General features: G+C 52.0%; 11 protein-coding genes across 11 annotated transcripts; 6 read left to right on the forward strand and 5 right to left on the reverse strand.

Annotated features, from left to right (window-relative positions):
- Positions 1-3,685: 3,685 nt before the first annotated feature.
- On the forward strand, positions 3,686-3,904 carry BO72DRAFT_471627 (AN1-type zinc finger protein; the record flags this gene model as incomplete). Its single annotated transcript, XM_040947096.1, has 1 exon — positions 3,686-3,904. One exon carries the CDS (start codon positions 3,686-3,688, stop codon positions 3,902-3,904), a length of 219 nt encoding a protein of 72 aa, XP_040797541.1.
- Positions 3,905-4,867: 963 nt separating this feature from the next.
- On the reverse strand, positions 4,868-5,853 carry BO72DRAFT_480228 (DUF1754 domain-containing protein; the record flags this gene model as incomplete). Its single annotated transcript, XM_040947618.1, has 3 exons — positions 5,363-5,853; positions 5,008-5,105; positions 4,868-4,889 (listed from the first exon to the last, which is right to left on the reverse strand). Exons 1-3 carry the CDS (start codon positions 5,681-5,683, stop codon positions 4,868-4,870), a joined length of 441 nt encoding a protein of 146 aa, XP_040797542.1. The 5' UTR covers positions 5,684-5,853.
- Positions 5,854-6,022: 169 nt separating this feature from the next.
- On the reverse strand, positions 6,023-7,499 carry BO72DRAFT_451725 (serine/threonine-protein phosphatase 2A activator). Its single transcript, XM_040945556.1, has one exon. It carries the CDS (start codon positions 7,437-7,439, stop codon positions 6,171-6,173), a length of 1,269 nt encoding a protein of 422 aa, XP_040797543.1. The 5' UTR covers positions 7,440-7,499; the 3' UTR covers positions 6,023-6,170.
- A 293-nt stretch (positions 7,500-7,792) lies between these two features.
- Positions 7,793-9,288, forward strand: BO72DRAFT_451726 (uncharacterized protein). The gene is made up of 2 exons (XM_040945557.1): positions 7,793-8,479; positions 8,554-9,288. The coding sequence occupies exons 1-2, from the start codon at positions 8,044-8,046 to the stop codon at positions 8,949-8,951; spliced, it is 834 nt and encodes a 277-aa protein (XP_040797544.1). The 5' UTR covers positions 7,793-8,043; the 3' UTR covers positions 8,952-9,288.
- Positions 9,289-12,563: 3,275 nt separating this feature from the next.
- On the reverse strand, positions 12,564-13,105 carry BO72DRAFT_451728 (uncharacterized protein). Its single transcript, XM_040945558.1, has 2 exons — positions 12,990-13,105; positions 12,564-12,920 (listed from the first exon to the last, which is right to left on the reverse strand). The coding sequence occupies exons 1-2, from the start codon at positions 13,085-13,087 to the stop codon at positions 12,716-12,718; spliced, it is 303 nt and encodes a 100-aa protein (XP_040797545.1). The 5' UTR covers positions 13,088-13,105; the 3' UTR covers positions 12,564-12,715.
- Positions 13,106-14,336: 1,231 nt separating this feature from the next.
- BO72DRAFT_471631 (putative cell wall proline rich protein) lies at positions 14,337-17,066 on the forward strand (the record flags this gene model as incomplete). Its single annotated transcript, XM_040947097.1, has 5 exons — positions 14,337-14,658; positions 14,692-14,822; positions 14,862-14,883; positions 14,923-15,164; positions 15,195-17,066. The coding sequence occupies 5 exons, from the start codon at positions 14,337-14,339 to the stop codon at positions 17,064-17,066; spliced, it is 2,589 nt and encodes an 862-aa protein (XP_040797546.1).
- Positions 17,067-17,984: 918 nt separating this feature from the next.
- Positions 17,985-19,649, forward strand: BO72DRAFT_437430 (25S rRNA (uracil2843-N3)-methyltransferase; the record flags this gene model as incomplete). The annotated part of the gene is made up of 3 exons (XM_040943350.1): positions 17,985-18,342; positions 18,379-18,783; positions 18,835-19,649. Exons 1-3 carry the CDS (start codon positions 18,018-18,020, stop codon positions 19,647-19,649), a joined length of 1,545 nt encoding a protein of 514 aa, XP_040797547.1. The 5' UTR covers positions 17,985-18,017.
- Positions 19,650-19,823: 174 nt separating this feature from the next.
- Positions 19,824-21,044, reverse strand: phb1 (prohibitin subunit PHB1). The gene is made up of 2 exons (XM_040947619.1): positions 20,622-21,044; positions 19,824-20,547 (listed from the first exon to the last, which is right to left on the reverse strand). The coding sequence occupies exons 1-2, from the start codon at positions 20,931-20,933 to the stop codon at positions 20,029-20,031; spliced, it is 831 nt and encodes a 276-aa protein (XP_040797548.1). The 5' UTR covers positions 20,934-21,044; the 3' UTR covers positions 19,824-20,028.
- Positions 21,045-21,220: 176 nt separating this feature from the next.
- BO72DRAFT_451733 (ubiquinol--cytochrome-c reductase subunit 8) lies at positions 21,221-22,151 on the forward strand. The gene is made up of 4 exons (XM_040945559.1): positions 21,221-21,278; positions 21,456-21,481; positions 21,688-21,865; positions 21,966-22,151. Exons 1-4 carry the CDS (start codon positions 21,247-21,249, stop codon positions 22,018-22,020), a joined length of 291 nt encoding a protein of 96 aa, XP_040797549.1. The 5' UTR covers positions 21,221-21,246; the 3' UTR covers positions 22,021-22,151.
- Positions 22,152-22,783: 632 nt separating this feature from the next.
- Positions 22,784-24,704, forward strand: BO72DRAFT_451734 (spermidine synthase). Its single transcript, XM_040945560.1, has 5 exons — positions 22,784-23,071; positions 23,293-23,473; positions 23,572-23,719; positions 23,780-24,017; positions 24,297-24,704. Exons 1-5 carry the CDS (start codon positions 23,041-23,043, stop codon positions 24,572-24,574), a joined length of 876 nt encoding a protein of 291 aa, XP_040797550.1. The 5' UTR covers positions 22,784-23,040; the 3' UTR covers positions 24,575-24,704.
- A 216-nt stretch (positions 24,705-24,920) lies between these two features.
- On the reverse strand, positions 24,921-27,870 carry tktA (transketolase tktA). Its single transcript, XM_040939896.1, has 7 exons — positions 27,632-27,870; positions 27,451-27,515; positions 27,203-27,345; positions 27,045-27,129; positions 26,689-26,983; positions 25,250-26,613; positions 24,921-25,193 (listed from the first exon to the last, which is right to left on the reverse strand). The coding sequence occupies exons 2-7, from the start codon at positions 27,502-27,504 to the stop codon at positions 25,080-25,082; spliced, it is 2,055 nt and encodes a 684-aa protein (XP_040797551.1). The 5' UTR covers positions 27,505-27,515; positions 27,632-27,870; the 3' UTR covers positions 24,921-25,079.
- Between the last annotated feature and the right edge of the window lie 9 nt (positions 27,871-27,879).

The raw sequence follows: 27,879 nt of genomic DNA on the forward strand, positions 1-27,879 counted from the left end.
GGGGGAGGGGGAAGGGGGGAGGGCGGTCCCGCCCGTCCATCAGGCTACTTCTAGTACTGTACTCAGGTCTCCAGGCTGTGGACACAATCTCCTGGGTGTTGCAGGGTGGCTGACTTTTTTGGTGAGAGGGTTTTGGTTTTGCCTTGCCGGTCAACGGTAGGTTAATGTCGCCTCTGATTCACAGCACGGATAACTAGACGACGGGGACTGGGGCCAGGATCTAGTCCCAACTACCACTTCTTCATGTCGAGGGTAGTATGTTTGCTTCTTGATTTGGGGGGGGGGGAATTCAGTTCTACCTATAGCTTTGTGCATGTCACTGTCAATTTAGCCCGAGAGGAGGAAGGAGGGCGATTTGCGAATTGTAAGACCAATTGTTGAGCAGAGTATAATGGAGGTGGTTCTGATAGACCGTGCATTGATGTGTATCCAAGGGAAGGGAACTTGAACTTGGACTCACCAACGCACACACATTTGCTGTTGGCGGGAGAGTAGGTTGGTGGTTGTGCTGGCGGAGTGTTCTACCGTCTACTTTAAGAGGAGATTCCTGCCCAAGAGGTGCGGGTGTGGGTGTGGGTGTGGATGTGGGAGGGGAAAGCTAAGAATTGGATGGTTGGGGAGGGAAAGTATGGGGTAACAGTGCAGTGCACTGCAGGTGGTGGTGGTCTTGATCGTCCCAACATAGCTTAATCATCCTTTCTCCGCCCTGGACTAAAAGTGAAGAGAAGAAACAGGGCAGGGGGGGTGAAGATATTAGGTACTCGCTATCATGCAAACGCCCCCTATAGGAAGACGATTGTCTGACAGTAAGCAATTAATGGTGGTGAGAATGATTCGATGCACCAGAGTTCTCAGGGTATCGGTTAGTCCGGGTCAGGCTCACTATGGAAGCGTAACACCTATTAAGAAGGGACAACAGAGGAGGAGAGGAAGGGGTCGATAAATAAAGAAAAGGGTTGGTACATGTACTTCATCATTGCTGTGCACCCTTAACTTTGGGGTACATGGATCCAGGATGTCGCTGCATGGACGTTGTGTCTCATGGGTGCCAGGCAGCAAGTGAGGTAGCACTACCAGATAAGCTGCAACAGGATGGGTGCATGCATGGTAGCAACACTGCCTTTGCCTTTGCCTTTGCCTTGCGCATTGCCCGCCAATCCCAGGAATTTCAACAATATGTTGTTCCATTCTCTCTCGTCATCAGAGCCAACATAAAGATCCTGATGTGGGTTACCTCACACATAAGCACACTGCGGATGTGCCTGGTTCTGAGGTCATGAACCCAAGAATATCGAGCAAGTTGGCAGTCTGTACGGCATGTCGTCTCTTTCACGTGACTGGCTTGGCTGATCGGCCATGGTACAAGTAACTGACCATAAGCGAGGTGTGCAGATCAGCGCAAGATCTAAATGTTCAAGGGTTGGGAGTAGAAAAGGAGTTGTTGGCGCTGTGGTGCTACTTCGGAAGCAGCTACACCTCTGGCGTGCACAGACTTCGGCCACAAGCCCGGGGGGACAGTGGCCCCCTCTCCCTCGCCTCGGCCCCTGGTCATACTTATGGGCTCAGAACAGGTTGGGATGTGACAACTTACAAGAGGACGAAGCGAAGGTACCTGGCTGTTGCGACCAGGATTATATGCAGCCGTTGAGACCAGTTCCCTTCTCAATGGGGAGGAGTGTGTACTGTACGTACTGTAGATACCTAGGACACGGCTGGAGCTACAGAGTAGGAGCTAACCGATTCAATTGACTTAACTTACCATGAACTCGGCATACTAACTTTATCGTGACTATGTGCAGCCGATTGCGCCATGGATGGCGACATGCTATATGCTATGCTATGCCATGCCATGCCATGCCATGCTTGAGAGCAAACTACATATAGTCCTCAGGATTGTGGTCGGCAAATTAGGGAACCTATGGACGGGCAGTAATTTAACTTGAGTGGTGTTGTGAGAAATTGGGGTACAGGTATAATCATGCCTTGTCTACACCGTAGGGTGGACACGTATGAGCGGATGAGGTGTAAAAAGGTATGCCAGCCCAGATGTCGTGTATGACACCCGATTTTATCGTCTATCGACCTTAAGTTAGACTTTTCTTCTCCCCATTCTTCGTCACTGTTTCGTTTGTCACCCGGCCGGTCGGTCTGAAGAAAGAGAAAATTAAAATAAAACGAAATAAAACGAAATAAGGGGAAAAAAAAGGTGAGTGAGAAAAACGGTACCGAAGAAAGCCTCGTGCGCATCCGGCAGAGGCAAGACGGTTGGGAACATTTGCCTCGCCCCGATGCAGTAGTAATCTGACATGGCCCGGGAGAGGGAGAGACGGAGAGACGGAGAGAAAGAAAGAAGGGCAGAAGGCCCGGAATCCTAAAGAAACCCAGAAGCTTCTGGCTCCACTTACTTGATTTGCCTCCACCCGGCCTCGTCGTCCCTTCCAGTCGGAGCCAGCCCTGACAGAGAGGAGAGAGTCTTGAATCTCAGTTTCAGTCAGTCTGTCTGGTCTGTCAAGAAGTCGGTCAATTTAGTAGTGTAGTAGTAGTAGTAGTAGTAATAGTAGTAGTAGTAGTAGTAGTAGTAGTAGTAGTAGTAGTAGTAGTAGTAGTAGTAGTAGTAGTAGTAGTAGTAGTAGTAGTAGTAGTATTAGTAGTAGTAGTAATAACTCAGTATAGTCAAGTTATGTCAGTTTCTACCTAGTAGTAGTCAGTAGTCAGTATCTAGACTAATCGGATGCGCCTAAAATTAAGGAAAGGACGACGAATCCCCGTCCCGATCGATACTTAGTGAAATCCTATTAACAACTAAAAGGGAAATAACATTGAATGCTTTAAGGTAAAGATGGTAAGGTTGGTAAGTAGTGCATTTTACGCCTATGCCTATGCCTAACTAACCACGCCTACTCCTCATCTCTGCCTCCTCCTTCTCCTCTTTCTCCCTCAGGCTGGATCAGCGCATTGCACCTCCATTATTGAGTTAATTCAGTTACTTACTTAGTTATTAGTTAGTGAACTAACTAGTTAATATTATTGAGTGACTCAGCAGGTCATTCATACCTACCTACCGATTTAACTTACCCCCTCTGACCACTCCTCTCTCCCTCCCCAACCCGATTTCGCAATCACACCCGTTCCCCTACCCGATTTATAAATTGACTTTGCGCTGCAGTTTCGCCGCTGCCACCTACTAATTCATTTATAAACCTCTTTCGCTGCCTCTTTGTCCTCTTCCTCTTTCTCACACCACTCAACCTGACTCTGCCTCACCTGCCTCACCTCCTTCCACCCTATTCCTCCACCTACCCTTGCTGTTCCCGTCCCTACAACGGTCTTGCTTTCAGTCCAGCCACATCTGTCTGCTCCGGTGATTATATATAGACCGCCCTTCTTATCTACTACTCCTTATCTACCACGCCCCGGGACTCTCCTAACAGCTCTCTCCACCGACCAACTATCTCCACGTCACCCTTTACTTCTTCTAAAGGAGGCAGTACTTCTCTTCATCTTGAGGCTTCAGCAGCTTGCATCAGGTTCCTTCCAACCACCCGCATCACACCCACGGTTGACAACCAGCGACCTCTCCCAACCAGCGCCAATTTGCACGCCGCATACGCAAGCGCTTATCGGCTGTCCCTACTCCGGTGACTCCTCTTGACTCCGCCCCGTTCTTGCCACCCTTAATTCCATCATGGCGCCCCGCAAGCCTCGCTGCAACTTCAAGGAGTGCAAGGAAGCCGCTCAACGCATTGTCGGCGACTGCAGCTTCTGCAATGGCCACTACTGCTCCAAGCACCGCATGCTGGAAGCCCACTCCTGTACCGGCCTGGAGGACTGCAAGAAGGAGTCGCATGCCCGCAATGCCGATAAACTGAACAGCGAGCGCACCCACGTCATCAAGGGCGTATGAGGTTTCGCCCGGCACGCCCCAATTACCTCATTTAATCAACATTCCTCTTCGTTCCGCTGCATCGTCATATATCGATTAGCAGGTGTTTTTTCGTCTCTCTTCAGCCCATACTCATACTATTTCTTGCAAGGCGGAGTTTCTTGTTTTTTTCTCTAATCATCACATTGGCTGGGGGGGCTCCGCCGTTACTGCACGGACAGTCTCGCACCCTGGCGGTTTATAAGCAAGGGTTTTTGGCGGAGTTTTGTTCACATTTTTGTCTTTTATCTTTGATATTGTACGCCTGGCGTTGAGACTACCTCTGGAGTTGTGAATGATTACTTTCTTTTTTTGAATCAATGTTCATCGCAGGTTGTGGCAGCTGTGCCCGCCATTAGGCCTTCAGAAGGTGGTTGAATACGTCGCTAGACAGCTTGATTTTTTTCTGTTTATCAGCTTGGATAGAATTGACATTTCCCAGCAAAAGTGAGTCTATTCATTGCTGTGAAAGGCAGCATCGTTACATACCCCGTAGGCATTCTCTATATCACCCATCAAGCAAGATTGAATGAGGTACGCAAGTGATCGGCGTTGGAGCATAGACGTGGTAGTTTGGTCTTGTGCCAGCTCAGTACGGTAGCTCCGTCAGGTACCTACTACCTCGTCTGCTCCGGCCAGTGAGCGTGCACAACGTAGCACTTGTCATATGACAGCAACCTTGGTGCTTAGGTAGGTAGTGCTCTGCTCAAGCTCCGACCCCATCCTCATCAACCATGCTTTGAGCGAGGTTAAAAGTTGCCTTGGTAGGTAGGAGGTGCCTTGGAATTCAAATCACAATCATCTAAAAGAGAGGCACCAAAAAAAAACCCCACGAGAAAGTTTGTAGGTAGTACAACTAGTGTTGCTGTTGTCAGACACGAACAAAAACATCAACAACGAAATACATAACACAACCCAATCCCATCCTTGAAGTACTGTAGCGATTCAACCGGGTCCAATCTTGGGCCTGTAGAGTGCAAAAGTTAGGAATGTGTTGGTTAGTAGCAAGAAAGTCAAGGCACTGAGGGCAGGCAAACACGGAAAGCCTTGAGGGACAAAGAAGGAAGAGGGCGTGGATCACGTACATATCGTGGTGTTCACTCAATCGACTGAGGTACTTGTTGAGCTCCTCCACGCGCTCCTTGTGCGTTTTGACCCCTTCCCGTTTCAGGCGTTCTTGCAGCTGTGGGAGGTCGAGTTAATTGGCTGTCGTTCATGGGGTTTATTTGGTGGTGGTTGTTGTTGTTGCCCCGGTGTATGGGGATGGCGTGCGACTTTAAGGTGCAAAGGGGGGTTTTTTGGTTTGTGATAGCTAGCTACACTTGGGTGGATGGGGGATGGAGGGAGGGAGGGAGGGTATAGATCAAAAAGGAAAGAAGGTGGTGCAAGACGATAATGGCTGATCGATGGGATAATGATAAGAGGGCGGCGAAAACTTACCCTCCTCTTCCTCATCTCCTCATGCCTTCTCTCCGCCTCGGTCTTGCCAGCCGAGTCAACGTCCGGTGATGATTCCTCGGGATGATCAGCTTCATCGGGGGCACGAGACGTATCTCTTGGCGTGGTGGTGGTGGTTTCATTTTCGTCTGGTTGCTGCTGCTGCTGCTGCTCTGCGTCCGCTTCGGGAGAGGCTTTTTTGGTCTCGTTTTCCTTTTGCTTCTTCTTCTTTTTCTTCTTCTCTACGCGGCCATCGGCGATCTTGGAGCCCTTCAGCTTGAGCTTACCGCCTCCGCCGGGCGTCGAATACTCGTCGGCCGGCATGGGGGAGGGGGGCTTGTCTTAGACAGAGGGGTGATTGGGACTGTCTTTTTCCAGGAAAAGTGTGTTTAACTTTGAAACATGATTCGGGGTGGGTTGTTTGAAAAATTTAACCGATGGTATGGTTGAAGTTGAACTTGGTAGATAATCAAGGTGATTAGCTGGGCCGGGGGTGATTTTGCCTTGCCGCTTTAGAGTCGGGTCAGGTGATCATGCGCAAAGAAGTAATCCAGGAATTCGGTAATTGAGACTATGGCCAACGGTTCAATGTTACTAGCTATTCAGTGGATGTAGCGGCCTGGAGCTACTGATATATACGGTCTGATGAGTCGAAAAGCGAGATGGTTAAATGCCACCAGTGGCGCGATTTTCATTATTGGCAGACTATGTTCTATGCTTTTTAACGTTTCATGCTATTGATATCATAATGTTATCTCCTAGTTGTCCCTCAAGGGCCATGGTTCGTGCTCTGTGGCATGAAACATGGGTTTCAATCGAACGGAATCGGGCGTAGCCCTGATCCTCCCCCTCGTTTCCGCATCTCGGCTCCCGCAGCAACCGTGCTGGGGACCTTGATGCCACAGCAATCGCCGAACCAATCCAGGTGATTGGTGTGATCATGGCCAGGACCGTGTTCGTGCTCGTGGTCGTGCTCGTCGCTCTCCATGTCATCGGTGACCTCCGTCATCCCAGGCGCGGCGGGCAGAAGGCTACCGAAAAGGAAGTGTTGCATGATGGGCAACTTGCCCAGAACTTCCTTGACAAACATCTTCTTCATGCCGCCTTCAATCTTGCTCCAATTTTTGGCCCCCGAGATGTCATCCAGCATGGGGCTGTGCCAGCGCAGCCCTTTCACGGTCTTCACGCTGTCGACCCACCGCACCTGATCCAGGTAGATGAAATTGTCGCTTTCTTCCTCGAGCACCGCCATGTTGTGGATCGACAGCGGGGTGATGTAGGGATGGGCCACGAGCTGCGAGGCGCCGAACAGGAACGGCAGGAAGTGGTAGTCGTCCAGACCCCAGACACCGTGGGACCCGGCGGGTTCGAGATAGTATGTGGTCTGAATGTCGCGCATCAACCGCATGTAACTCACGTACACGTGGAAGACGATCGCAGGGAAGTCGGGTTTCGAAAACAGGTCCACCTGGCGGAGACATAGTAGCCACATCATGAAGTTCAGCTCGTGACCAGAGCCGTAATCGAGTCGATCCCGCGACCCTAACGAGTTGATAAGGTATGTAGATGCCTCTTCGAGAAGGGCCGGATCCTCGAACCCGAATATGTCTCGATGCCATGCCTCGCTCTGTCTCGCGACATCGTCGAACAGATCGCGGAATGCTGGGTTACCAAAGCGCGAGCCGTTCTGGTCGAGGGAAGGGTGGCGTTCAAGAAGTGAGCGTATTTGGTCGACCACGGACTGTACTTTGGTGATGGTGGGAGAAGGCTTGCCAGCTTCGGTTGTCGCCCGTCCTCGTACGGAATCGGAGAGTCCGAAGATGAAACCGAGGATCAGTCTGTATGTAGGGGAAGAGAGGAAGAGTTCGTGATCATTTCGTGATAGGATTCGACGGACCGGCCGGGTATATTGGTGGGAGGTGAGGTCGGGAGGGTTAGGTAGAGGCGGGGTGACTGGTGCGGGCTCTTTGGAGGGTGCTGTGCTCGACTTGCTCTTGCTCGCTCGAAGCTCTGAAAGCTTCTTGGACAAGTCAATCTTGGACTTGGGTGCCAGACTCGGCACGGAGACCTCTGAGGCCATAGTGAGATGGCAGGTAAGAAAGGCCAAGAAGAACGACGATACTACTAATGAATGGTGCACTTTCGAAGGTGACGGTCATCTGCCACCGCCCGCCAACGATGGCTATGTGGATGAGTCTGGTCACGTGGCAGAATCATACCGCCTTTTCTGATCGTTTGACAGAGGCTGGGCCGATGACGCTTTACCCAAAGGAAGATTAGTGCTTTCGGAGAGGATCACCATGTGATCGACAAAGGCCATTCGGTCCCTTGGAGGCAAAGAGCCAGCTATTCCACTTCAGGCTTGGGGCGCGTGGTACGGTAGTCACTAGTAGCGCTGCTTAAGAGAGCGACAAAAGTTGTAACTTCGCCAAACAACGCGCGATGCTGGGTGAGGGGGTGAAGGAACGAGTTGCTTGAATATTTGGCTAGAGAGATCCACCTCAAGGACCAAATTTCTCGTGTCTACAACCTCATATAGAGGTTCTTTAACCGCCATCACAGCCGTCGAGAACTTCCGAAAGCTGGGGAACTTCGGATCCTACTACTTATCCACTCTTCTGCGTCTGCTTAATTACAGCTTGCCCTAGGCTATATGAACCCTGCGCCTCCGTGAGCACGCCATCATGGAACCCTCCGATTTGACCACACAAAGCACCCAAAAGCCTGGTGACTCTTCTCTCACACACAGTCCTTCATCCCCTCGTTCGTCTCGAGGAGAGCCACACCGCATGTCTTCTCCGAGCGCAGAGCAAGGGCCGGCTACGACACCTAGTCACGGCCAATCCTACCCAGTCAATGAATGCACGCCCATCGTTTCGAACAGCGATTCATCCCGGCGAAATTATCAATCTACGGAAGGGCTCAGGAACCGCGAAACGGGGTCCGTGAATAGCCATGCCGGGATACCGGAACGGCGAGATGCAAGACCAACCGATCAACAGGCACCCCAGTCGGATGCGGAGGAGCCGCACGCCTCCTGGTACCGGCGAGTGGCCGAGAAGTACGGCAGCTTAGAGCTAGAAAATAAGGGCAGTGTTGCCCGAGATCATCTTGCTTTGGGTGCGTTTGTGTCTAGTTCCCGTCTCGTTTCAGCTTCCAAAATTCGCGACATTAGCAGTCTGACATGTTTGTAGAGCGTACATTCCTTGCCTGGCTGAGAACTTCGCTGGCGTTTGCATCCATTGGAATAGCTGTAACCCAGCTGTTCCGTTTGAATAACACGGGGAATGTGACTGGAGTGGATCCGTCGTCCCAAACCCTTAATATCGATCCCGCCAGTGTCGCTATATCGTCCGCCGCTCAGCGGCTCCGCAGCATCGGGAAGCCGCTAGGAACCACATTTATCGGCGTTGCCATTCTCATCCTCCTGGTTGGCTTTCACCGCTATTTTGAGAGCCAGTACTGGATCATCCGGGGCAAGTTCCCGGCCAGTCGTGGCAGCGTTGGGCTGATCGCCATCGTCGCTGCAGCGTTAATAGTAGCTACTCTGGTAGTCATTCTTGCTATCTCTCCTGGCGCTGTCGAAGCGTAGCAAGCGAACGAATTTTGATTTTGGCATTTGAGCGTTGAGCGTGTTTCTTCACGTATGTTTTTTGTTATCTCATTAGCAGCACGAAACTTCAAGTCAGGTGGATAGCATGCTGGGCTGAGTTTGTTGTCTTTGTATAGGAGATATTGTGGGACAATAGCATGCCTTATTCCAAGGCTACTGGGAGAGTGGTTGGTCTAGTGAATGCTGCTTCAGAGCTCTGGTCCTTCACTGAAATCTATCTTCAATGATGCATATGTGAGCAAGCAATTCATGATGTGCACATGATACAACTCAGATCTGACATTAATCCGGCACCTGTCTGAGATCTAGCAGAAGCGAGTCAGTGAAGTCTCCATTGAACTTCAATGATTTTCATACGCCCTGCGTGGTTTGGAGTCTTCTGAAACTACCTTTAGCCATCATATGTAACACCACTGTCGGCTGAAACCACAAGAGCCCAGCAACCCAATGTCAGAAGGTAATTTCACATGCGCAGCCATCTATCAACTGGTATATCCCGGTAAGTGAAATGCCACGGAGGGCCCTGCCTCGAATGGAGTAATTTTCGAATTGTTTGTTACCCCTGACCATTCCAGACAAGACCTTCTCTAACAGTATGAACCATTATCTCCATGTTTATGTCCAGAGCCACGTAAGGAAGGTTCATCTTAAGCCGTCAACGCTCATCATTCTACACAAATGGCAATCTGGGGCTCTTTCCGGGCGTCTTTGAAGCAAAGCAGAAGAAGTCCTTGTAACAGAGCATCGTCGATGAGTGACGTTGGCACCAGGCATCCTGACACAGTGAGTCTCGCCATACTCATTGACTATAGGCCCAGCCTCGTTTGACAAGACCAGACCCTTGGTAAAACGCCTCTGATGATCCTGACGTGACCTAGGAGGGAAAAAAAAGTCTCCGAGAACCATTTGTGTCGCAAATGACATGACATTTAGTTTTGCTTTACTCCCATTCGCATTCCTAAAGTCTTCCAGTTACGTCCAGAGCACAACCCCACAGGAATACCTAAGTATACTCCATACAGTTTGAATAGTTTCTTCGCCGCTGCGGGTGATACATGCGACAAAAAAAAAAGTGGACCGATCGGGTTTCCAATGTGGCTGAACCCATAGAATGGAAATCAACTTCTGGAAACAACCCCCTAAAAAGGCACGAAAATGATTTTTTGCCTCAAAACCATGGGATCGATCGGCGCCGATTTCCCCAAGGTCAAAAGTCAAAGAAAAAGAAAACCCGGGGACCTCGGCACAAAGAACCTGAGAAAAGACAAAAACTTTTTCTAAGGTTTTTGCCCTCCGCATTCCGCTGTGGACCGTAATGTAGCGAGACAGGTGGAGTGGATGCAAGAGGTTGAGAGATGGATAATTATTCTACGGAAGTTAGTGTTGACGAAACTTTTCTTTTTTGCGAGACAATGGAAATGAATTCTCCTCTTTAGTGCCTTGCGTTCCAGCAGAGAAGCCTTTTGAAGTTGTGTTTATGATGATGGATGTCTTCCACCCCCCCTTCTTTGTGCCTAGCAGACACAAACACAGACACACAACCGGAACTGTCGGTAAGGCGCCTGGAGGAACCTGGCAAATGAGTTCTTGATCCCGATCGTAATGTCTCAGAATTCGGAATACGAGAGAAGACTTGAGTCGAAATCGTTTGTCTCGTGGGCCGTGGCCATACCTATATATTACCATTGCGACCTCGTGACTTGGTATGAATAGGTCTGGGCCTCTGATTTTGCAGTATGGAATCCAACTTGCTGTACTCCGTAGATGGTCAATGTAGAGTGAACTGTCCCTTGCCCTTTGGTGGCTTGTCAAGTCACGCTTTTGCAAGGTGAATATTCCTCTGATGGGTCATTCCATGTCGATTCCATGGGACACGCGGTTTATCCTTTGCCCAGGGTCTGTGATCTTCCACTACAGAGTTAGAACGGAGTACAGTGTTAGTTGTGGCTCATTCACCACTGTATTTCTTACACTCCGACTAGTACGGAGTACGCTCCCTTGTCTTCCTACGGATAAGGCCGCCTGCAGAACGACGATTCGGGACTATCAGCGGTGTTTCTTGCACCAATGAATAGGCCAGGTCAGGCTCCTGCATATTGTCGTAAGGTGCGATAAGAGAGGCAATTGCCTTGCCAACTGTCTGGCAGAAAGAGACCAGATTGAAGTCTTGATTACAAAGTCCATAGTAGAACAACGGAAGTGATTCTCCATGATTCAGTTGCTGTTGTCCACAAGAATCATTGGTAATCTCTCCACGCCATGGGGAATCTCCCCGTCCACTTAAAAGAGAGAACCGCCCCCCGGCTCAAAAGACTAGGTACCTAGGTAGTATAACCTTCAAGGTTCCTACAAAAGTCTATCGTGTCAGCCTGTAGCAATGGATCGCAATCGCTTAACCAGAACTTTGATCGAGCTGAAAGACCATGATGCATAGCTGACGGTCTCGTAATCCTTTTATCCTGTTTTGGTGTCCTGGGTCTCTGTCGACTACAGTACACAGTATGCATAACTGCTTCTTAGCCCTCAGGCGGCAACCCCTCGACGCAAACTATGATCGGCCGAAATGGCTAAGAACAAGTGATAATCTTGAATGATATGTCTAGCATATAGGGCGCCAAAGCATGACATTATTATTCCTGGGCCACATATTAACAGTTCAGAAACCTTGATAATCCGTGCCCAGTCCTGGAAGAGGGATAGCAAGCTCAGTAGCCAATAATAAGCATGACGTGTGCCTTACATCCCTGGCGAGACCTAGCGCGCAGTAGGTGATGACTGGGTAAGAAAACACGATAAGACCGCAGGGATAGAGGAAGCTTATTGGCAGTGACCAGGGGTTCCTGTTTCTCTTTAGTCCTGACTAGACTACTACCGTGCGGCGCTCAGGAACGATTGCGCAAGCCCAGTTTGGTCAGTAACAAGACAAGGGTAGGTTGGCGCCGTGAGAACCTGAAGCCCGCGGGCTGGCTCGGGAGACCTCAGACAACATCAAAGCAGATCTCTCCCCCCCGCCCCTAAGAATGGAAGAACGACGGTGATAGCGCAGAAGAACTATTCTTGGATGTCTGTTGAGGAACTGGACGAATTCCGGGGATGTCCCGGGATTTTTTTTTTCTTCTTTTCCAGGTGAGATGTTTCATCCCTCCGCCTCCCTCTTCCCCTGGTCAGAAGTCAAGACGTGTCAACCTTTTGGCAAGGATCACCTGTTGGCAATAATAATAATCGGTGTTGCGGACAAGGACTCTCTCGCTCGCTCTTCTCATTCAATCAAGGGGAGATCCAGAGCGCTAATTAAACTAACACCGGATTTAGTTAGCGGCAGGCGTTCAGTGGGTGGCATTCGGCCTTCCTCCACCGAGACAAGCGAGATTTCAATCCCCTGTCTACCGCTGCTGATTGGAGGTCCGGCTCAGGTACGGACGGATTAGTGAAATCCGTTGATGCCTGGAGGGGGGTTTTTTCTTTTCGCCCGGTACTCCCGTACTCCCGTACAGTAGTGACATTATTATTATTAGGGATTGATCAACAACCACCATCAACAATAAAAAAAGTAATCAATTGCATTGAAACAATAGTCATACATGACTTCCGACCGGACCACCCATTCGCTCCGCAGGAGGGTCGGATATCAACCGTTTCGCAATCATTAGCATAGTCTTCTCTGATTGACCACTGCTCCCAACTGTTCATACTATGTAATATGAGTACTTAGATTAATTATGCTCATGCCAGAACCCTGATTCTCAACCTGTCGGATGTTGTGGGGACTTGTCTTGCCTCCTTCTTAGTGTTCGCCGGCTTACTGTACACATAGAGGGATCAGGCTTTTGTCTCAACCAAGGATTGCGCATCGTACTCGGATAGCCGTCGATGGTCGTGACGTCGTTCATCTGGCCCGATACGGGTGATTTCCAGCGACTTATCGATCTAGGCTTGCTGGCAACGGTGCTGAAGTAAGAGTTCTTCCGGTCAGCTCCGTATTCGTAAGATCTAGAAGGGACCGATTGAGAGGGATACCGTGAACATGCCCCAAGCAGAGAAGAGGAGAATAAGGGAGCCTGCAGGCTAGTACGTAGTAGTGGTGGTGGTGGTGTGGTGGATCTTGGTAAATTCATCTACAAGCTAGATGGAGAACGCATCCATCCGCCAACTCCGCAGTGGGAGAGGCGTGCAATTTCCCCATATCATCGCTGGCTCGAATTGGTGAATTTTCGACAAGACAATGGTGTTACTAGGCCATCAACTTAATTTAGCAGTACTCACTAGTAAGTTAGGAAGGTACAGTACAGGCACTGACCGGTGTCAGTCTTTGCTTTGAGGCTACCTAGTAGTTGAGGCTAGGTAACAAGGAGTAAAGACCGATACCATTCATTGATACGGGCTCCGTTCTTTACCGGGAGGTGCAGGTGGTTCGTTCGCCATCCCTCCCTCCATCGACTCCATCCCCTCTCCATGCGCTAAGTTGCTGACTGGAGGGCGGGCGATCGGACGGCCCTGGTAAATACGATGTATCAGTTCGGTACTAGGTACAGGTGCGGCCCCTCCGGGTGACCAGCAGCCAATCAACCCCTGCCGCCCTCCTCCATACGTCGCCGTCTCCTCCTCTCTCTCCACCACCAAGCCTTTGGCTGCACTTCAGCCTTTCCTCTCCTTCCTTCGACTTCATTTTCCCTCTCTTCCTAGGTTGATCCTCCCTCTTTTCCTCTTCCTCCTCCTCCTCCCCCCCCCTCCCTCTCTCACTCTCTTTCCGGCTTCCTCCTCTCTTCCCTCCTTCGCTTTCTTCACCCCCGTTGCGTTTCCGCTCCTCATCTATATTCACTATCTTCCTTCGTTTATCCCCCCCCCCCTCCGCCGAGTCTTCCGCTCATCCTCCTCGTCCGTGGCCCGTTCCCGTGGCCGTCCGCTCCTTACGATAACAACAATCCCCTTCGTCGCCTGCACGCTTCTTCAACTCGAGTTAATTACGACTTTTTGCTGCCGATTTTCCTCCTCAAGAGAGTCTGCCAGATCTTGATTAAACTCGGATTAGTTGAGAAGGCTCCTGTCTAGCCGCCGTTCGGTTCATTTCGCTACCTTCAACCCTCGGCCTTCGACCGTTTCATCATCACGAGGTTCTCTTACTGCCACCTCATTCATTTAATATCAAGTTTGTTGGATCTGTGGCTCACTGGGGTATTCGATGGTCTCGATGTGCAAATAAAGACCTCCAGCCAAAGTCAGGCTTTCCAAAGCGTACTAGGGAAGTCGCATCGGTCTGGAGGTCCCTGTGTGCTTGGGCTACATCAACTGTACTCATTTGCAAACCACGGGGCTGGCCGAATATATCTGCAATATTTAGTTATTACATAGTATCAGCAGGTCATCATGGCTTCGATATCTCTACCCCCGCAGCACCCAATCACTCCAGCATTCTCCGAATATCTTCGACCCATCGATCGGTCACCTGTCGGTCACAGCCGCCGCAACTTGACCATGTCAACTCCGCTCCCAAACCCACCCTTTGTCTTCCCGGCACGAGACCCTGGCGATACGGCGTCGGAAGCTCCAGCGACTAGACGCAGGACTCCCCCGCCCCTTCCGGCTTTCTCGTTCAATCCAGGGTCTAACCACTCTGCACAGCCGTCAATGCCCAATCTTCCAATGAATAGACCAGGTGGTCATCGGCGACGATGCAGCGAATTTGTGGGTGGGGATCGTTTAGCCATCCCTGGACCCGTAGAGGCCATCCAAGGCAACGATGAGAGTTCAGGCTCGACACCTGCCAAACTTCCTGCTCCAGGTCCCGGCTTCGGTGCAGGCAGCCAAGGAAAGCGGCGTCATGCCCACCGACGGTCAGCTGCTATCTCTAGCGTGGACCTGACAGCAATCTCAAATGCACTGGACCTGAAGCCCACTGTCGAAAGCGCTCCCTGTATGCCGGCAGATCCGATGCGAGAGCATCATGCTTCAGACGAGCCCACGCGACCTGCATCACAATCGGCTGCCATACTGTATCGAAATTCGCCACCTGCGTCCCCTCGAATCGTTGTTGAGACAGAACCCCCGACTCCCGTCAAATCAAGCGATGAGACTACCATCCCTTCACCTTGTTATGCTTCGCCTGAACAGTCGCCTAAATTTCTTGCACCCACGAGCGCATCGGATCCCGACTTCTCCACTAGAAACAGTGGCGTTGTCGAGATGAGCTCAGCAGTTGAGCCCAAGCTTTTCTCAAACGAGAAGCCCAAGCCTAGGCCCAGGACTGCCGATGCTTCTCTAATGCTCGATCAGCACATAGATTCAGACATTGGGGATACCTCATCTTTGAAGCGACCGCTATCCGCAGCGGGCCATTCTCGGAACCGCAAAAGCTTTTCTTCGGGAATTCTAGATCATTTTGCGGGCTCGTCAAGACGTTCATCCTCGTCCAGCAACACGGGAAGCACTTCGGATACCTCTGATCGTGATGCCCGCGAGTCTTCAGATTCTTTCGATACACATAAGAGGATCTCGAAGGCGAAAAAGCGGCAGAAGAAGGTGCGCTCATGGGCCGGTGCCATCTTAACCAGAGGCAAGGCCAAGCGCCATGCGAAGAAGGACATGAGTGAGAACATTCAGCCTTCTGTCCCCGCCCCTGTGATTACGAGAACCAACTCCGACCTTGGATCGGGACTAGACGTGGACTTTGATGATGATACCATTGTTGTTATCCGCACGCCTACTAATCCTGCTACACCAGACGCTCGTCGTCCCACGTCTCATGATTCAAATGTACCATCTCTGGAGCATTCGTGGAAGCCAAGGAGCTTCTATGAACAGACAACCCAAAACGATGCTCTCAGTCCTGTCATCGACTTGGATGCAGCTCTGGGGCCATTCAATACGCCTGACATGCACTCTGGTCGTGTTGCAGAAAGTGGTTTCTCGGCAGCTACCAAGCGCATGTATAGTGGTGGTAGGCGAGGTGAATTTGTTGGTCCAGAGATGCGTTATCATCGCCGTGCGGAGAGTGCACCTGAAATGCCACCCTTTGACCGCAGTTTTCTGGGAAACAACCGATTTGTGAATACTTCGACATTGGAGAATCCAGATGTGCTTTATGAAGAAGAAGAGGATGCTTTCTTGGCTGCTACGAGCGAGTCTCCAGCTGAAAATATTGAGCGCCCGCTCTCGCAGGTCATCATCTCAACTTCGCGTGATGATGCTGAGAGTTGGTCCGAGGAAAGCAAAAGCAGCTCTGAAACACTTACTGCCCACCCTGTGGTTGACGAGGTCCGTGACCAACCTCATACTGGTCTTGGGATTCAGGAAACTGAAACTCATATTATGTCGACTGCCGATGCTACTTCCTCCATTCAAGAGGACCTCAGACCTCGTACTGCATCAAACCCTATCCATCAATTGCAGAATGCGGGCAACCCCTTTTCTAATTCGCTGAGCGATTCAGTCGATGTCGCCGAGCAAGAATCATGGCAGCACCGCATGCCTGTTCCTACAAGTCCCGACGTCTCTCCGCGATTCATGGCTGCTGATACTCGACCTACCACCTCCCCAATGGAGCTGACATATAATATCCCTCCACTGTCTCTCCAGGGAAGCACACTTGTCTCGAATTCCTCTTTTCCGTCTCCCGACTTCACCGGCTGCTCATCGGATGCCCCTCGGTCGATAAATACACCATCCACAAGTGACCATAATTTCTCGAATCCTTCATACAATCCGTCCATGGATCTTCCACAAACCTCAGTTGAGGATGTTCCTTCTCTCACAAGCAGTGCATCCACGACGACGAATACACCCCACAGATTCTCTGGCACATTCTTCGGACGTCCTCGGCTGTCCTCTGATCGTTCTGCATCATTCTCTGAGGCTGTGCGTCGCCGCACCAGCCGTGCCAACAGCTATAAGAGGTCTAGTCTTGCCAGCCTTTCTAAACTCGTTGTTGGCTCCCAGGGAGAGAAAAGCAAACTCAGTCATGAAGAGAAGCCACCTGAAGATGAGCCTGAAAAGTCCAAGAGGAAATCTCACCGGATCAGTCGTTTGATGCACTTCTGGAGGAGCAAAGACAAAGACAGGCCGCATGAACACGGGGTTCGACAAGAGCCACAATTATGAAACCACCCTTTTTTCGAGACAAATATTGACACATGTACATATTCAACCTGATCATGATTCGCTTCTCAGGGATCTTTGCAAGATCTCTTACCTCTTCACATTTCTTTTCTTCTCTTTCGCATTTATTTTCTTGATCAAGTTCCCCTTTACTGTTGTTGGGGTAACTGACGAATTTCTTTCCATTGGCATGTGATCGCAAGCGTCAGAGTATGAAGCTCTATCCTTTTCCTCTTTTCGAGATTTCATGTCTCTCGTTCCGGGCTTGTTGCAAGTTGTGAGCCAGTTTAATCAACTTGGCTTGCTATTTCCCCAGGCTACCAACTGTTTTTTATCATACCTTCTCTCAGCTCCTCCCTTCTCACTCCATCTCATCCCGGCCCCCGATTTTCGGAAGGGCAGGGCTTGTTCACCGTCATATCCCTCCATGGGACATCTGATGTTCTTTTTGTTCTTATCGGGCATACTTACATTAGGGAGGGGATACTTTGATATTTTTTCTTGGCTGGTCGAAGCTGGTGGTTGCTGTCGGTTTTCATGGACTGGAGGCTCTATCTGACGAATCTAGCATGAAGTCTTTATATGACAGCCGCTTACGGCTGCAATGAATGTACATTCTGCGGCACCAGTTTTGGTGGAGCTTTTAAGCCTTCATTCCCGTGTAAGACATCATTCGTACTTGCAGGCTCGTATTCGTCGATGTGTGAAGCTACTAGAGGAGATATGCGCCGGTATCGATTATAAGATTCACGCTTGAGGTTTGTCGAAGACATATTTGTAGTTGTGATGTACGCAAACCCGGGAGCCCCACACCGTGCCGAACACCAGAAAAAAACTCAACTCTGTAGTCTAGCCGCCGCTCTCTTGGCATCGGAGGAAAGCTATCGATATTATATGTAGTGTACATATATATTTATAGATATAAAAAAAAACCGATCGAGACCATCACGAGACATGGGCCCCTCCAAAAAGGCCGCGAAATCCTCCTCCCAGAGTCAGAGTCGCGGCGGCAGCAGAAATGAACCCAAAAAATCGTCGAGGGGTACAACTACTATTCGGGGCAAGCACCAGCACCGGCCGCACAATCATGGTGCTGAATCGGCCGCCGCGAATCAGATCGATCTCTCCGCGACCATCCCGCTGACCCTCCAGCAACTGCTCCTGAACGTTTTCAAGGCGGCCTTGCTCACGCATCGAGTGCCTAGCAGCATTAGCAGCAGCAGCAGTCGCTCTGAGAAACGCGATGGCGATGGCGAGGGTGAGGGTGAGGGTGACGAGGGTAATTCGGGCGGTGAAGGTGCCGAGGCTGTAGTAGCTGAGCAACAGCAGCAGCAGCAGCCCCAACTGGACATCAAAGGCCTCATCCAGACCATCAAGTCGCATCTGTACAATCGGGACTTCGACTCGGCGTTTACGGACGCCGATGAGGAGCTCCTGCGTGCGTATGCTCTGCGCTGGAGCTCGTCGCGCGCGTTGGGCTATGCGGGCATCTTTAGGGCTTTGTTGGGGGTGCTGTTGAAGCGTGAGGGTCGGTTTGCTGGCGCTACTACTTCGGCGGTTGATGGTGATGATGCGGAGGAGGGGGAGGAGGGGGTTAGCGGTCATGTGGTTTGTATTGGTGGCGGCGCGGGGGCTGAGATCGTTGCCCTTGCAGCTGCTTGGAGGGATTGGAGTGATGTTTTTGGGGATGGTAGGATGAGGAAGAGGAGGCAGCTGGCTGGTGGTGGTGGTGGTGGTGGTGGGGGTGGTAGTAGTGGAGAGCAAGAAGGAGCACGAACCCTCGCTGCTGCTGTGGATGATCTCTCTTTGCACGAGACGAATGGACCGGAGGCTCAGGCTACTGCCACGGTCGAGGATTCGTCGACACCCGATGGACGACAACAACAACAACAACAACACCAACAACGCCACCGGCTCTCCGTCACAGCCATCGACATCGCGGACTGGTCGCCCATCGTCGACCGACTGGTCTCCACCATCCGGTCTCCCGCCGTCGCGGGGTCGGACGCGCATCCCGCTCCTTTGTATCGAGACGCGGGGCTCAGCATTGGCCCGGACGCGCAGAACGACAGTGCACGGACATCGAGCAGCAGCTTCCAGGTGGGCTTCCAGAAGCTGGACGTCCTTTCGGCCTCGGAGAAGGAGCTGCGGAGGCTGGTACAGCCGGACACTGCCAGCGGCCCCGTCCTGGTGACGCTGATGTTCACGCTGAACGAGCTGTTTTCGACCTCCATGGCCAAAGCCACGGGCTTTCTGCTGCGGCTCACGGACATGCTGCGGCCGGGTGCGGTGCTGCTCGTGGTCGACAGCCCCGGTAGCTATTCTACGTTGAAACTCGGGAAGAACAGCGCCGGTGGCTCGGGCGAGTCGACGAGTAGCAGCACGTCGGAGCGACAGTATCCGATGAAATTCCTGCTGGATCATGCGCTGCTCTCCGTCGCGGCAGGGAAGTGGGATCGGCTGTTCTCGCAGGACTCGCGCTGGTGGAGGCGCGATGCGGCGCGGCTGCGGTATGGTGTGGGGGATGCGGCGGGCTTGGAGGATATGAGGTTTCAGGTGCATATCTATCGCCGCTTGGCGGATTGATTTCTCCGTGTGTGTTTGCGTTATATATCTTGCTGTTTTGGCTATTGGTTTTTCTTTAGTGTTTACGGTTTCTTGGATAATATATGCGGAATGTTACGGTGTGCTTTTGGTGAAGACTTGGTCCGCAGGACTGTAAGAGTGTATGCTTGGATGATGACGTATCTGGAGGATTGAGGGAGAGAGAAGAATGTGTATTTTATTGCTACAAGAGATAAGAAAGGTGGTGTATGTCAAACAGGAAGAGGAAGGGGAAGACACCAAACAACATCAGTTTCGCCAGGGAGATCATGCACGCCCGAGAGATCCATCCGGGTCAAAAGGGAAAAATAAAACAATTAGGCAGACAAACAGAACTACATATCGGTTTCCACTTCTGTGTTTAGTTCCTCAGACCCAGCAGAAGGCTTGTGTTCTTGCCACCTTCCTTGCCGTCGTTACCCGGCAGGTATGTCACGTTGGGGTTGCTGGCCAGCGTGTTGGCGATCTCCTTGCTCGCCTCGATACGACGGATCTCGATCAGCCCGCTGCCAGCCTTGGCGACGGCCTTGCTGATGATATCGGCACTCTCGGCCTCACCCTCCGCGCGGATAACGTTGGCCTGGCGCTCCTGCTCGGCGCGCTCGACGATGAAGCGAGCCCGTTCGGCATCCTGCTGCGCGATCTGCTTCTGCTCGACGGCGCGCGTGAACTCCTTGCCGAAGGTCATGTGGGTGATGGAGACGTCCTCCAGGGCGATGTTGAACTGGGCTGCCCGCTTCATCAGGTCCGTGCGGATGCGGTTGGAGACGGCCTCGCGCTGGGTGATCAATTCGGCGGCATCGAACTGGGCCACGATGGCTTTGAGGACTTCGTTTCCGATAGAGGGCAGCACACGCTCGTCGTAATCGGTACCGTATGACTATCCAAAGAAAAACAGCGCAGTGGTCAGAAAGGCGTCAACAAGATACTGGGGGGTGGGGGGTGATTGCGAACCTGGTAGATCACCGGTAGCTTCGGGACATCAGGACGGTGCAGGACTCGCAGGGTCAAGCTGACCATCTGCAGGTCTTTACTTCCGGTGGTGGTCGAGATATGGCGGGGCTTGGTGCGGACATCGTAGATGATCGCCTTCTGCAACCAGGGAATGAGGAAGTGTGTGCCTTCGTTCACGACCTTCTCCTGCACACCGGACAACCGGTCGAAGATGACGGCGCGGGTTCCGCCACGGACATCGTAGAGGGATTCTCCGAGGAGCCAGAATCCCACAAAGGGAGCTCCGTATGTGAACAAGAAGCGGTTCGACATGGTGGGTGGTGTGTTGTTGGGAGCGAGAAACGGGAGGGGTGCAGCAAGATGGAAGCTATTAAGTTTCGACGAGGTACTCAATTCCCGCTTGCACTGAATAATGGATGTGAGGAGATGATGTCGCGGGAGGCTTTTCGCAGGCTGTCCTGATCGGGACTAGTGCTGGGCGGTCTCGTTCGACTTCGACCTTCGCCCGTTTCGGTCCGAAAGCCAACCTCGACTTTCTTCCCCTTCTGTTCTGCCTTACCTTCGTCCTATCTTCGTTTCCACTCCGCGTTTCCTAATCCCCTGAAACTCGTCGCATACTTTCACAATGGGTGGTCATCTCGATCCTAAGAACGGAATGTGAGTTCTTCCCTCTGGGGCTGGTGCCCTCACCGCGATCCCTAGCTTTTCCGGAGCACGGCTATCGTGCGGCCCTTGTCTATGGAACTCCTCGAGCCCAGCCTGTCCCAATGGAATAGACGGCGAATAGAGATGCATTGGTACTTAGGAACAATCGCTAACGTGTGGTCGCTTTAGTTTCCTCGGCACGTGGGGTGACCTCGGTATGTCTCTTGAACCCTCTCTCCGAGCGTGATGATGCAGACAACGTCCTGGGGCGGCAACTATACCTTGGATTGGGAATATGGCATGCCTCATTCGCAGATGATCAGGCCCCAATCGATGCTGGATGCTGCTCAAGATGACGATTACAATTGATGTCGCCTCAACCCGCCGACAAAATGGTGTGGCTGACCGTGAATCATTCCAGGCTGCCCTACTCCCCAGCGTATCACCTCCTACTCCCTCTCTCCCAACCGTCAGCGCCCTCTCGCCGGTGCCGGTCACGCCGCTATCTTCAACACCTTCCGCAGATTCAGACACCAGGTCCTCTACGTCGCTCCTCCCTTCATTGCCGCCTACGCCCTCATGAACTGGGCTATTGAGCGGTATGCATTCCCTCTACCCGTCCACGGGGAACTTCTCCTTGATGCGCGCCTTTTCAGCGACTGGATGACTAGAAGCTGACACTGAACTTCTTCTTCTTAGCAACGAGTACCTCAACTCCAAGCCTGGCCGCCTTCTCGAGGGTGGTGAGGAGTAAATGTAACGTGCGATACCAAGGGGACCACTACGGGGAAGAAATGTAGCCCAGGAAGAATGCAGGAATTCGTTTGGTGATTGCGATGTACAGTAACTAGAAGCAATCGGTTGTGTTGCGTGTGCCGCTTTGCCTATGAGTGCCTATGAGTAGTTCAAGCGTGGGGGGTTGTATCCATGATCTGTAATGGATGCGTTTAGATAGGTCGGATGGATTCAGATCCAGGTGACCTTGACCAATCGTAGTGTCCGGCCATTGCCCTGCGCTGATTGACCTTCTCTGTTCTACGATAATGCACTTCGAATAATCTCATGTCTTACACACCCCTTGAGCTATGCATCGATTGGAGTGTATCTTGTCGCTTTGGCCATGAGGATGCTGCTGCCCAAGTGCCTAAAGGGCATGTTCTACTACCTTTTTCCCAACAGCAGCAGCGCACAGGCCTGAGACGGCCATTGTTCGTGATGGGTAATGAATGGAATCTCTTACACAATGGTCAATGTCAGAGTGGAATGTCTGCTTTCTTATCCAGGTCTCATTCACAACTCCTCAGCTGTTCCCCAAGAGATGATCAATGTAATGTATTGTAGCTTGATCCCAGAAAATGACCAAAACGGGACAATGAAGAGAGAATTTGGGAAGCAAAGGCCAGGAAAACGGCGAACGGGTACAGTCAATTACGCCCAATATCTTACGTACTAGTAAATTTAGTTTTAGTGGACTCAAACTTCCACAGCAAGTTTTATGTTAGTTGACTTACCATACTCGAAGTTACCACTAACTTACCAGTCCAGACAGCACTTCCCCTCCATTATTTTTTTTCTTCCCTCGCTGGATTTGGAAAACCCCCCACTCCGCATGCGCTCGTCTTTCTTCTTGTCTTTCTGCCGTCCCTCTTCTTCTTCTTCCTCTTCCTCTTCCTCTCTTCTTTTTCGGTTCTCTTCACTCCCTCACTCACCTTCTCCTCTTCGTCCTTTTGTTTTCTCTCGTTCGCATTTTTCGCGTACTTCTCAATCCGTCACCATGAGCGACATCACTCACCCCACTATCAAGGGCAAGTTCTTTCGCACCACCACCAACACCCCTCCATCACTGCTCAGTTACCCCACCTCGCCTATGTTGGGACTCTTCCCAAACCAGTCCTTGGATACCTCTCAATGGACCAGGCAGGCTCGGGCTGACTTGACTGTGCACCTACTACCTCAATCAAAATCCTCGTGTCAATGTATAATGACTAGAATTGCCCCATCATCGCTAACCTCTTGCGCTCTGCAGATGGCTGGTTCTCCGAGCAGTCCAACATGTGGCCTGGCCAGGCCATGAACCTGAAGGTTAACCAGATTCTCCACCACGAGAAGTCCAAGTACCAGGACGTTCTCGTCTTCGAGAGCAGCGACTACGGCACTGTTCTCGTTCTCGACAACGTCATCCAGTGCACCGAGCGCGATGAGTTCTCGTACGTCCGGCCTTCATACTTTGTCTCTGTGTTACCTTGCAGCCCACTCTTCTATAAGGCAGGTTTTACTTGCAGGACTGACCTTAATTCGACGATAGCTACCAGGAGATGATCACCCACCTGGCCATGAACTCCCACCCCAACCCCAAGAAGGTCCTCGTTATTGGCGGTGGTGACGGTGGTGTCCTCCGTGAGGTCGTCAAGCACGAGACCGTTGAGGAGGCCATTCTGTGTGACATCGATGAGGTACAGACAACCAATACAACCTTCCCATGAGAGGGGACGTTCCAGCTCATGCAGTTCTAGGCCGTCATCCGTGTCTCCAAGAAGTACCTCCCCGGCATGAGCATCGGCTTCCAGCACCCCAACGTCAAGGTCCACGTTGGCGATGGCTTCGAGTTCCTCAAGCAGCGCCAGAACGAGTTCGACGTCATCATCACCGACAGCTCCGATCCCGAGGGTCCCGCCGAGAGCCTCTTCCAGAAGCCTTACTTCGAGCTCCTCCGCGATGCGCTGCGCGAGGGCGGTGTCATCACCACACAAGGTTGTTCGTCGCCTTTACTTTGCTCTCATCTGCCCACTTTCACATGCCCGGTCTCCTCTCTTACCCTACCCCTTTTGTCTCCGCTCTCTTGTTTCTTGTCTCTCTCATTACATCTCATTATTTCTCTCATTTTCTTGTCGGATTTCTTTCTTTCCCGTATCCTGTTACATGTACCCCTTTCGTCTCTTCCCCCCTTCCGCTCCATTCCCATACTCCATCTCTCGATTCACTCCACAATTCCAAACCCCTTTGAAAGCTAACCAAATTATCCGACCACAGCCGAGAACCAGTGGCTCCACCTGTCCCTGATCACCGACCTCAAGAAGGCCTGCAAGGAGGTCTTCCCCGTCGCCGAGTACGCCTACACCACCATCCCCACCTACCCCTCCGGCCAGATCGGCTTCATGGTCTGCTGCAAGGATGCCACCCGCAACGTCAAGGAGCCCGTCCGCTCCTGGACCCGCGAGGAGGAGGAGCGTCTCTGCCGCTACTACAACCAGGACATCCACCGCGCCAGCTTCGTCCTGCCCAACTTCGCCCGCAAGGCTCTCAACTAGATTACTTAAACTTTTGTTTCATTCTTCTATCTTGTTTTGGGATCTGTGGCCTCCGGTCTTGAGGCGCCTAGGGCGGATGATAATCGATGAATGATCTGACGATGATGAATACAACCAAAAAGATTTTCCCCTTCATTATCTTTATTAGACATGGTACTTCGCAATATGCAATCGAGTAGAAACTGATAAGTCATAAGTAATGCCGCTCATGTCCGTTGAGTCGGAGCTCTGAACACGACCCAATTAGGAAAGGGTCAACCGGCCGGCTTGCCCCATACGAGTTTGATCTACATGGGCTTGACAGAACGAATTCTACTACATCAACACACTACATCAACACCCTCAAGTAACCAAAACAGAAAATCGTGCATTTTATCTTAAAACGACATTCGTTAAACAGGACTTCTCCTGAGGGGCCATCTAGGCCCTAGGATCAACATCGTCCATGAGAACCATAAACATGAAAATATAGGTAACAAGTCATCACGTCGCTAAAACAAGCCGTCTACAGAATCTGCTGGAAAGCACGGTTGATGGGCGAGCGCACCTTGTGGCCCTTGTAGAAGTCAATGGTGGCGATGGCGCGCTTGCTGATGCCCTCGGGAGTGAACTCGAATTTCTGTAGAAATGGATTAGTGACGGAACATTCGAGCAGGAAAATGGGGTAAGACTTACGGCGTAGACCTCCTTGTAAGGGCCAGAGGCACCGAAGCGGTTGAGACCGAACTGCTCGTGAGAGTAGCGCTCCCAACCCATGGTGGTGAGGGCCTCGACGGAGAGGATGGGGATACCATCGGGAAGGACCTGGAGTCTGTAGGACTTGTCCTGGGCGTCGAAAACCTCGAAGCAGGGAACGGAGACGACACGGGCAGCAATGCCGTGCTTCTCCTTGAGGTAGGTGGCAGCCTCGATACAGATGCTGACCTCGGAACCAGTGGAGATAAGGGTGACGGCAGCGTCGGGAGCGTCAACGGCAACGTAAGCACCCTTGAGAGCGTTCTCGATGGTGGAGTTCTCGAGGTGGGGTAGGTTCTGACGGGTGAGAGCCAGAATGCTGGGGGTGTGCTTGGAGGTCAGGGCAGAGTAGTAGGCAGCGCTGGTCTCGTTACCATCAGCCGGGCGCCAGACCATGCAGTTGGGCAGAGCACGGAAGTGGGCAAGAGTCTCGATAGGCTGGTGAGTGGGGCCGTCCTCACCCAGACCGATGGAGTCGTGGGTAGCGACGTGGATGGCGCGAACGCGAGAGAGGGCAGAGAGGCGGACGGCACCGGCGGCGTAGGAGACGAAGTTGAGGAAGGTACCACCGGCGGGGATGACAGTGCCGTAGGCAGCGAGACCGTTCATGACAGCAGCCATGGCGTGCTCACGGACACCGTAGCGGAGGTAACGACCGGACCAGTCACCGATGTTGTACTCAGGGGGCTGGAAGTCGACAGCGTTCTTCCAGCGAGTGTTGTTGGAGCCAGTCAAGTCGGCAGAGCCAGACAGGAGCTCGGGGACAACGTCGTGGATCTTCTCAAGGACAGCCTCGGAAAGCTTACGGGTAGCCACGGCAGGGTCGGAGGGCTTGTAGGTGGGCAGGCTCTTCTCCCAGCCCTCGGCAAGCTTGCCGGAGAGACGGCGGGTGAGCTCAGCGTGCTCGGACTTGTACTCGGAAGCATACTTCTCGAAAAGCTTGTTCCACTCCTGCTCCGCGGCGGCGCCCTCAGCGGCGTGCTTGTGGTAGAGGTCATAGACTTCCTGAGGAACGACGAAGCTCTGCTTGGGGTCGAAGCCGAAACGCTGCTTGACACTCTCGATGTCGTCAGCCTTCAAGGGGTTGCCGTGGACACCACCGGTACCCTGGAGCTTGGAGCCGAAACCAATGGTAGTGGTCAAACGGATGACGGAGGGCTTGTCGGTGACGCTCTTGGCTTCGCGGATGGCAGCCTCAATGGCATCAAGGTCGTTGTCACCGTCCTTGACCCAGACGGTGTGCCATCCGTAGGCCTCGAAACGCTTGGTAACGTCCTCAGTGAAGGCGCACTTGGTGTCACCATCTGCAACAATCACGGTCAGTGGTCTGTCGAATTCAAGACGGTCGCCTTATAGCCAGGCTGAAGAGTAGGCCATACCGATGGAGATGTGGTTGTCATCGTAGATGGCAATCAGGTTGCCAAGCTTCAAGTGACCGGCCATGGAGGCAGCCTCGCTGGCAATACCCTCCATAGCGCAGCCATCACCGAAGAAGCAGAAGGTGTGGTTGTTGAACAGCTCGTAGCCGGGCTTGTTGAAGACACCAGCGGAGTGCTTCTGGGCAATGGCCAAACCAACAGCGTTGGCGAAACCCTGACCCAGAGGGCCAGTGGTAACCTCGACACCGGGGGTGTCGTGGGCCTCGGGGTGACCAGGGGTGATGCTGTCGATTTGCTAGGTGGGCGCCATTGTTAGAATCTGAAAGCGAGACGCTTCAGACTAGGAGAGTGCTTACTCTGAAGTTCTTCAGGTCATCCATAGAGACCTTGTAGCCGAACAAGTGAAGGAGAGCATATTGGAGCATGCAGCCGTGGCCGTTGCTGTGTGGCAGGGTGTCAGTTGAGCGAGTGCGGGGGGGATTGGACGGCGTGCTGCACGCCAGGTCAAGCTTACGAGAGAACAAAGCGATCACGGTTGGGGAAGTCGGGGTTCTGGGGGTTGAAGGTCATGAACTTGTTGAAGAGAACGTGAGACACGGGGGCCATGCCCATGGGGGCACCGGGGTGACCGGAGTTGGCCTTGAAGGTGGCATCAACCTATACGGCTATTAGCTGGTTGCTCGACACAAAGGATATCTCATCCGAGGGAATGCATTGCGCTGCTTTCGTCGAGAATTGTCACCGGGTGAGGGAAATGCTTACCGCCAACAGACGGATGGTGTTGATAGCCAATTGATCAACGTCGCTGTAGCCCATGATTGCGGTATCTGAAGTCAAACGAATGGTAAGCAAGAAGCAACCTTTGTGACGGAGAGATCAAGACTGTTGCAGTCAAGGGAGGGGAGGGGAGAGGAGGAGAGAGTATATGAGGGGAAGGACATACTATATTAAACTCTGTCTATGTGAAGTAGGATTTTATTTTTTTGAAGATGATCGTACCAACAATCAAATAGGTAAGATCAACACGAGATGGAAGAGGGGAAAGGAACACGAGGAGGGAAGAGGAGAGAAGGGAAGAAGGAAGAAGAAGAATAAGATGAAGAGATTGGGGAAAAGGGAAAAGCGAGACGAGGGGCGGCGTGGGATGGAGGAGGAACAACGCCCGGCCGGGCATTGAGGAGGGAGGGGGGG

This window comes from Aspergillus fijiensis, assembly GCF_003184825.1.
Source record: "Aspergillus fijiensis CBS 313.89 unplaced genomic scaffold BO72scaffold_59, whole genome shotgun sequence".
NCBI classification, from domain to species: domain Eukaryota; kingdom Fungi; phylum Ascomycota; class Eurotiomycetes; order Eurotiales; family Aspergillaceae; genus Aspergillus; species Aspergillus fijiensis.